This window comes from Etheostoma spectabile, chromosome 15 (assembly GCF_008692095.1).
Source record: "Etheostoma spectabile isolate EspeVRDwgs_2016 chromosome 15, UIUC_Espe_1.0, whole genome shotgun sequence".
Taxonomy (NCBI): Eukaryota; Metazoa; Chordata; class Actinopteri; order Perciformes; family Percidae; genus Etheostoma; species Etheostoma spectabile.
In genome coordinates, this window is record NC_045747.1 from 27,610,781 (window position 1) to 27,620,780 (window position 10,000).

The 10,000-nt window shown below is 43.4% G+C and overlaps 1 protein-coding gene across 2 annotated transcripts in view; it reads right to left on the reverse strand.

Moving 5' to 3' along the window:
* The window catches only part of bnc1 (basonuclin zinc finger protein 1), a 60,981-nt gene that overhangs the window by 49,236 nt on the left and 1,745 nt on the right, over positions 1-10,000 (reverse strand). Inside the window, exon 1 of one of the 2 annotated variants that reach the window (XM_032537413.1) lies at positions 8,332-8,358. The exons of the other annotated variant lie outside the window; for it this stretch is intronic. Within the exon in view, the coding sequence (XP_032393304.1) occupies positions 8,332-8,343 (12 nt within the window). The 5' untranslated portion in view covers positions 8,344-8,358. Of the gene's footprint in view, positions 1-8,331; positions 8,359-10,000 lie in introns of those variants that run through there. 2 annotated transcript variants of the gene reach the window in all.

A 10,000-nucleotide genomic window follows, 5' to 3' on the forward strand; every position in this document is an offset into this window, starting at 1 on the left:
CACCTTCACTTCCTTGGTAGAAAGGTGTTGGAGGGGCAGGTTTGGGGTTGAAATAAATGAAGAGTGGTCAATGACAGTCCAATAAAAGATAATGGAAAGAGACTAAATCAATTCGAACCGCTCAACGCATCTTGTACACAGTACTATCATCTATGCATTAATCCCTCCTGTTGTCCCGGTCAGATTTTTGTCCTCACCTATTGAAAGCACATAGGGGATGTACCTATCTGAAACAAGAACGCAAAGAAAAAATCTCCGCATGTTCTGTTCTGGCCCCACCGGGCAATCATATAGCGGAACACCCTGGATCACTCACAAGCTACGTCTTCCTGTACGGCTCCATCTTGTCCCCGCCCGTGAGGGTGGAGGCAGCACACTCGGGCCGGCGCCGCGTCGCCCTGGCCGTTCTAGGCCGCGCGCGGTCCCCGGCCGGGCTCTTTGCAAATCCAATTGACACTTTCATCTTCCTCTGATCTTAACTATTAGTCCAAATAATCCATTTCTTCTGCATTTAACTCAATATTAGGTATGATGCTATATAAATGAGGTTATTGACCATGATTTCAAAAAGTAGTAAAACTAGGAAGGTGGTGTTAGTAAAAAAACTAAAAAAAAATTGGAAAAGGGACACAATTTCAAAATTTACCAAAAATTACAATTTTTTTCATTTTTTGTCCCGGGAGACAACACAAGGGTTAAGGCACACACACACACACACACCACAACACACACACACACACACCACACACACACACAACACACACACACCACCCACACACACACACACACACACACACAACACACAACACATTTAAATTAAAGTGTATTGTCACATGCACAGTAAGGAAACATGTTTTGCGGTACAATAACACTCTTCCTTTGCTGTCCACAAATATACAAAATAAAACTATTTTAAATGGCAGCATGTGAAAAATAAAGCAACTATATCACGCACACACACACACACACACACACACACACAAAGGTCAGAGGACAATGTCCATTAGCCCGTCTGCTGATGGCTTTTATCTTTTCAGGACGAACGTGCAGGAAATCAGAGGGAGTGGACAGACCCACGGAGAGCCTCAGAGTGAGGAGTGAATGGCAGTAATGAGTTAAGTTTTCTGGGTAGCTGCTGACTTGGCAGCGACCCTGCGGAGAGGACTCCAGCTCACTGATACACTATGAACAACTCACTCTCTCTCTCTTTCTGTCTGCCTTGGACCAAAAAAAGAGGAAAAAAAATCATTTACACACCAGGAACTGAGGGAAAAGCATCATCAGATTTATGATCAAAGCTACAGTTGTTAGTGCTACATGCTGGAAAAGCGCAGAGTGGCTGCGCTACGCCACCTCTCTCCTTCTGCATCTATAATGCATGATCAGTGGGGGTTTAGTATACATGAGCGGCATGCTTAGCTCCTCACCGGAGCTCCTTCACTCACTACGGGCGCAGAAAGAAGAAAAAACGTGTGGGTGGGTGTGTGGAATGGGTTTGCGGATGGGTAGGGGACCTCCTCCCCCTCCTCCCCTTCCTCCACCTCATGTAGTCAGATGCTTGGTTCTGCGCTCCAGGCTGGGCCCGTCCTTGAGATCTGGGATCACGTTATTTCACCTTGCAGTAACCTCTCATCATTAGGATGGATAAACTGACCCGAGATGAAGGCGGCGGCAGCTACCTGGCCTTGAAACACAGCGTGCCAGCTTTGGCCTTCAGTCCCGTGACATCTTTGCTTTTTTTGTCTCCATCGCCCTTCTCTGTCGGCTTTTTATCTCCGGCTGGCTAACTCAGCCTCGTCCGGACAGTGGTGAGGTGTAAGGAACCCCCTTTTGCTCATCTCTCAGCAACATAATCCCATCATTACAGAGCACCGAGAACCAACACGGCCCAATTAGGCTAATCCCATCCCACTGTGGGCGCTCACAAACCTCCTGCTGCTGCTCCCCCTAATATACATCTCAATCAGTGCACGCACGCAGACACACACATACACACACACGTTCATCCTCATAAGCAATACATTTCATAAGTTCCTGACACAAAGAAGAAGAAGAAGGAGATTTTTTTGTGAATTTTTTAAAGCCTTTCTTAAGATTAAGGCCAGGGAACTACAGATTAAAAATAGCCTTTTTGGCTAATTTTGTCATTTTTAGCCCATGCATAATCACGTTTTATTGGTTTGCACGGTCAACTTTTTAAAGAAAGAATTCACACATTCAAACAATTCTTTCATGCAGGTGGGTTGGAAAATGACACACACACACACACACACAAAAAAAAGAAAATCACGCACACTGCTCATACAGTTATTAATGAAAACATTTCACTTCCTATTGACCTTCATCAAGAGTCCCAATAACAAATAACTCGTTGGCAATGTCCCTTTCTTAAATAAACTGAATGGAAGAAGAAGAAGAAGAAGAAGAAGAAAAGGAAACAGTTAGTGCAGTGCAGTGCGAGGCAGCAGGGGCTCTCTGTCACCAAACCCCCCCCCCCCCCATCCCTTTCTCTCTCTGTTGTCAAAACAAGCCACGGCTGTTCGCACGCATCACTGACGTCGCTGACAAGAAGACTAATTGCACCAAACGATGCGGCTGGGTCGTGTTGTTTGGCCAAAGCTAGCAAGGTGTTGTTTCTTTATATCAGTGGTGTATAACATGTAGCAACACATCGGCCCCGCCTCCCCACACACACACACACACACACACACACCCACACACACACACACACACACCACACACACACACACACACACACCACACACACACACACACACACACAACACAAACAAAAACACACACCTCGAATACAGGACCCATGCCTCTCCAGTGCGCGTTGTCCAATACTTGCAAGTGGCAGAGGTGTAATTTTCAGTGGAGGGGTGGTGGGTTACAGCCCCCTTTCCCCCCCAATTATCAGTGCAACCCCCCCCAAAAAACATTTAATTTCCTTTGTTTTTACCATAACTCGTTAGGGGTGGGATGTGTCCCGATACCACATCATCACGATACTTATGCCACGATAAGATATTACTGCAATTTTAAACGTATTGCAATATTCTGCTTTATATTGCAATTTCTTACATTTTTTCCAACTTCTAATTTTTCACCCAATTTCAAATGATGTCCCCAAAAGGAAACTTTGTCAGATATATTTCTCTGTTTGTTCACATCACTTCAATTGTATTGCTGCACAATGGGATTGTCAAGCAGACAAACTGACCAACACGTATAATAAAAGATCCATACTTGGTGCCTCAATACTGTATTGCTACGGAAAATATCGCGATTCTACGCCGTTTTCCCGATTCAATTTCCCCCCCACACCCCTAGTCGTTAGTAATGTTAAAAATAGAAATGCCCTTTAATTTGCTGTTATAGTTATTGTTTTTTTAGTGTGCATTTTTACTTTTTTACTACACCAAAGGTTGTCCCCTTTCCAGTGTGAGCCAACAAATGAACAAAAGGAACTGGAACAGTGCGAGCGAGTTAGTGCCGCGTGTCAAACAGGGGTGTGTATTAAGACCTGGACACAGCGTTGGGGGCGGCCTCGTTCATTTCCCCTTTGTTTCCATGACAGTTGCTCAGTGGCGACATCACGGAGCCAAATACTGGCGCTGTTTCCTCACTACGCGGCCCGTAGAGCAGGCACACTAGGGACCTCCATCGGCTGAGCCGGCTACTTCCCGTTTAGTGCTCTGCTAACTTCAATGGGGATTAAAACCTTTTAAGTACATTAAAAGCCATTGCCAAAATAAGTTGATACAAAGTGTGGAGAAAACGGTCGTCCGACGACATTTGTGAGCAGAAAATCGAGCGATGGTAATGACCTCTTTGGAAGAGTCCATCAAGTTTTTTTTAATCCTCCGTGTCCTCCTTGGCTACTAGGGGGAATGCTCCAACAGTGTTGTCATTACCTTGAATTCCTCATGGGGATAACTGAAACTACGCTCTATAGCTTTCAATGATTTTGGTGCGGCTCTAGACTTTCCAAATGTTATCGGTCTGAATGGATTAAATTCAGATAGAGAAACAAGTAATTTTGCAGGGGCTGGGCAACTTAAAATAATATTTCCAATTGTATATCCACAAGAACATATTCAGTGATTTACATGTAACCCTATGAGGGTTCAGAGGGCATCCCACGACGGGTTGGGAGTCGTGTTGCCACGCACTGTTTGGTCCGCTATGTCAAATTGCTTTAAGGCCCGGTGCACTTCCTGGGGGCCTAGCCTCAAAGGCAATACCTGGGGCAAAACGCCCACCTCCTCACTGTGAAGTTCCTGTGAGCGCACAGTAATAATTGAAGGCAACCCGATGGGTGGAGCAACATTTGTATTAGCTCAGAGCTTCTCCGGTTCTGTTCATTCTTGACCTGATCGTAATCTAATTAACTCATGTCGTTTACTTATGTCATGTGATGACAATTAAACTAACCCCGTGACAACCGAAAAACACACTCCGTCTGCTGAAGAAGACTGGGAGATGCGCTTGAAAGCAAGTGGATTTAAGTTCATAGTACTGCAAATAAATAGGATTTTTAATAATCTGGAGGAAGGAAATACTCTTTACAAAGCACATCTGTGAAATCAAATAAAAACCTTTTTCTCCTGACACTATGAACCTTTACAGCCTTGGTCGCTCCGAATCGTTTTGCAAACCTTTATTTCGCCGCCCCCCCCCATAAAGTGAAAGCATATTCAGTCTCCTCGTGTACGTCTTGACTCTGCAGCCAGCCCTCAGTCCCTCGGTTTGTATTTGTTGCGGTCAGACGCATTTGGGCTGGGAGGCCGCGCACTCAGAGGGCAGGCTGTGTGGGATGGACAGATGGGAGGCCATGGAGGGAGGTTAAAGACAGAGAGAAGGTGAGGTTAGGAAAAGAGAAAAGTGTGAGGTGAAGAAGGCACGGACAACCATCCAACATACAGTGTTTGCATACTGTACCATGACGACCCGATCCTCGGTGTGCATACCGATTCCTTCCCACACAGAAACACAGGAGACACCAACGGCTGTTTGTATTGGATTTGATTCAGATTCTAGCAAATTTAACTATTACTATGCATGGCAGATTAAACATATAGTGTCCTGGATTTCATGAAATGATAAAATTCACTGTCTCAGTCCACTCTCCTTTCTTACAATGCTGAAATAATATAACGTGTGGTGACTTTTAAGCTATGGAATATATTGGATATAGTATAAATAATAATGTACCATAATATAAACTACAGTATGCATTCTAAGACAGTAACAGAAAGCTGCAAAGATAAATTGATTAATCAATTTGTTGTGAACTATTAAATTAATCGCCAACTATTTTGATGATCAGTAGGTTTGAGTCATTTTTTTTTTTAATGAAATAGTTACATATTCCAGCTGATTAAATGTGAAGATGCTCTCATTTCTTCACACCTCTGTGACAGTTAACTGAATATCTAGGGTTTTCACCATTATCTGACATTTTATAACTAAAAGGATAATTGAGAAAATAATGGACAGATTAATCGACTATGAAAATAATCATTAGTTTGCAGCCCCCCCCCCCAAAAAAAAAGAAAAAAAAAAGAAAATGTTCGGTCTGGTCAAAGTGGAACATCATCTGCATTCCTCCACTGGGCTGCAGCCATGATTCTCTCTCTCTCACACACACACACACACACACACACACACACACACACACACACACACACACACACACACACACACACAAAAGAGAAATGAAATCCTTCTTTCTGGCTCTTAAAATTTAAATCTGGCAATATGTCCTGAACAGCCACGGTGCTTTAGAGACTGGGCAGAAGTGAACAGCTGTTTGGACGGAGACAGTTTCGGGGACGGACTTGTTGGCCTAACGCGCTGGAACACTGATCAATTAGCAGCTGGCCGGCAGAAACTGACACTCGATGGTGAACAAGCGTTGCTGGTGCCAGAGAGTGAATAACAACAGGGCGATGGGAGCGAGTGACGGCCGAGGGAGAGCAGATGAGGTTTTACTATCAGCCATCAATCACTTAACTATGATGAGGCAAGGGAAATCTAGGGAAGTGAGAGTTTTCCTGATGGGAAATAGAATCCCCGAATTGCATGGCACACATTTCATCCATTGACTTGTACAAATTAAACTAACATTCTGGAAAACCTTTCCTGGATGCAGCCGGACTGGGAGCTCTGCTGGACAGGATGTAACACCTCATGTTGTAAAAACAGCACTGAGATTAAGATTTGGATTGTTATGGTTTATACTTCCGTTTGGGATTATTATCACCAATTACTTCTCTTATTAGGAATTTTGGCAAACTTGCCCCATGCTCGCGTGGTTAGTTTCCAGGATCAAGAGGCAACTAAATGTTTCCAGACTGTCACAACTTTCCCAAATGTACAACTACATTCACTTAGTGGATACTAGGCTTTTTTTTTTTTTTTTTTTTAAGTGCTCACAAATTAATTAAATGCATGAATTCTTAATTGGGAAATAATTAACTAATGCTTTATAGATCAGTTATAAGAAATCTATAAAATAATTTCTAGATGAGAGGGTTGAATCTTGTTGCCTCGTCCTTCTTCCCATAGTCTAATTCATAAAGCCTTAGTAAATGATTTATTGACCATGAATAAAGCAAGTAGTAACAATTTATAAAGCCTTCATAAAGCGTGCTTTGTTCGAAAGTCATCTATTAGTCGCTCAATGAAGTGGGAAAAGTAAATTTAAGTATGTTTCAATAAACGGTTTACGAGTTATTTTCTGTTCTATATCATTCACAAGGTCATGTCTTTGGATTTTAGTTTGATGCTCACAAAAAAAAGTGGTTACAAAAAAGTCTGTTAAGGCTGTCGGATGCACATTTTCTCTATTTTCTGGCTTTTTTAAAATTTGGATTTATTAACCGTAAAAGCAATCAACGAATTAAAATCGGTAAAAAAAACAATCACACCAGAAATATTAAACAAAACAAAGTGCAACTGATTTGAAATGTGCAAAAAATATTTATAAAAGTAACTTTTCGTACATTTAACTTCAAAGTCATGAAGGAAATGACATGTGATAGGCTAATAAAACAAACAATGTAGCATGGCGTCTAACGCGGCTTAGCTGTTGAAATTAAAGGGCGACACATGTTTTGAGCGACCACTAAAAAAAAACAACACCACACACACGCACACGCACACACACACACACACACACACACACACACACACACACACACACACACACCACACACACCACACACACACACCACCACCACACACCACACACCACACACACACACACACACACACACACACACACACACACCACACACACACACACACACCACACCAAACTGCGAATGCGGCACAGCGATTGAGAAGAGCTGAACGTTCACACACGCACACACAGAGGAAATAACTATCTGATCCCAGCCGGAACACACAGGGAACACTCAGGAATTTGGTGGGAAGACAGTGTTCCTGGTACCACTCAGATATCCTGCTACCGCCGGCAACCACCAATAGAAACCACCTCAGCGCCAAAACCTCTGGCTACATCAAATACACCTGGCCCCACCGCGGCCAAAGGCTCTGTGTGTATATGTGTGTGTGTGTGTGTGTGTGTTTGTGTGTGTGCGTCGTGCAAGCAAAGAACAAAAGTCCCTCATGAATAAATCACGCCTTGGACCGGGCCGTGCATGTGACAGCGAGGTAGTAAAAAGTTAATTGACGACAAGCGTTCGTTAAAGTGAGGTTACGATACATGAGCTGCTCGGCAGGCAACGTGATCCTGCCCCGGCGTATGATTTAATGTCACTCCGCGGAGAAAGAGGAAGCACTTTAACACACAGCACCAGATTAAAAAAAAAAAAAAAAAAACACACACACACACACACTCACTTGGGATGTTCTCCAAAACGATTACACCAAGTCTTACATCCAACATTTGACTTTTTTTTCACACACAAAACCCTCAGCCGGCCTGTGCTTCATTTAACAGCTTCCTTTGGAGTGAACTCCATGTCAGTAATAGGTTTTCAAATACACTTAAATAGAAAAAAAAAACTAAAAAAAAAAACTAAAGCCATGAGTGTTCCTTTAATGCGCCATTGGACCTGAAAAAGAGAAGACAAACCCAGGAAAAGCCTGAGCGAGTACAAGTAGTGACAGGCTGTGTTTGAGCCTATTAAGAGTCCATACAGCCCAAAGACAGCATGACAAACTCATTATTTCATACTCATCCAGCAGTCAATCACACACGCACACACACACACACACACACACACACACACACGCACGCACGCACACACACTACATGTCTCAACACCAAAGCAGATAAAAAAGGTTGCAGATCTTTACCTGAATATCCATGAGAAAAGAGTTGGCTTCTTTTAGGAAAAAAAAAAAAATCTTAAAGACAACGAGCTTGTGGTGGTGGGGGAAGGGGGGAGAGAGGATGGGGGTGGGTGAGGGGGGGGGGGGGGGGGAGTGAGAAGGAGGGCGAGCCAAGTTTGGTTGGCTTCCTGGTGTGTGTGTGCTTCCCGTTGGAACTCGGAGGGAGTGTTTGGCTCGGAGAGGGAGTAAATGAGGGGAACATGTTAGTACACTGAGTCTGAGAGAGTTTGGCTCCCAGCTACGCTCTGATTAATATCAGATCTCCCCCTCTCCTCGCCTGCCTCTTGACAATCTTGTCACATCTGGCTGACAAATCCTCACAAGCCTTTTGGTGGCAGCGCAGAGCACACACGGGTGGCTTCGAGTGTGTTTGTGTGTTGGGTTTGTTGAGTTTTGGGGGTGTTAAGGGAGTGTTGGGCCATGAGGGGCGGATCACAGCTCGAGGAGACGCTGAAGGAGGTAAAAGGCTGGACAGATACACCCCCCCCCCCCCCCCCCCTCTCATCCTCGCACCGATGGACCATCATGAACCTAATGAAGCTCATGAGGCTGGCAGGCTAGAGTCGCCACTGCCGACACACACACACACACACACACCCACACATACACACACACACACACACAACACACACCACACACACACAACACACCAAGACACACACACACACACACAACACACACACACACACCACACAAAACACACACACAACACACACCACACACACACACACAGCGAAGTGCAACTCCTTAAGACGAGCAGGGACCCTATGCTCGCTTCTGTTCGCCTTTGTGTGTGTGTGAGAGTGTGTGTGTGAGTGTGTGTGTGTGTTTTTTGTGTGTGGTGTGTGTGTGTGTGTGGTGTTTGTGTATGTGTGTGTGTGTGTGTGTGTGTGTGTGTGCGCGCCCCGGGGCCTTGCAGCACTAAAGAAGTACAGAGAGCCATCCACATATAGAGTTGGAGGTAGAAAGAGTGAGATGGCAACAGGAATAAAGAGGTGGGAGACGAGTGTGTTAAAGGAAAGCCACAATACGCAACTCTGTTCTCTCTAACAAACACATACACACACGCACACACACACACACACACACACACATATAAATCTAAATCACTTTTATGGATCACTGGAGTAATGGCCTCTCACACAATGAAAAAGGCAACCTGTTAGAGGAACATAAAATGTGTGAGGGACAAAAAAAGACTCCTCATGCCAAAATGATGGCAGGGCTTGAACAAAACTCAATAAATCAGTTGTGATTATTATTATTGATATTATTAATAATAATAATAATATTATTATTATTATTATTATTATGATTTAACATTAAATACCAAAAGTGAATTCACTCTGCTCTGCAATATTTAAATTTAAATGCTACTTGTTTGACATCAAAAATAGTGTCTATTTATGTCTTTCACATAGCTTAAACTACTTACTAAATATCATATTACCATAGCAATCCATCAGCTGTACCAGTGCATTTTTAGAAGTTTTTAATGTATTAACATTGTCGTTATCGTGAGGTTCAAAACAGTAAAGACGGCATATGACATAAAAGGTGTCTCTATTTAATTGATTTACATTAATAAATAAAAATATGGTGAAACAATAAGTCAGTAATTAATTGCAATTGG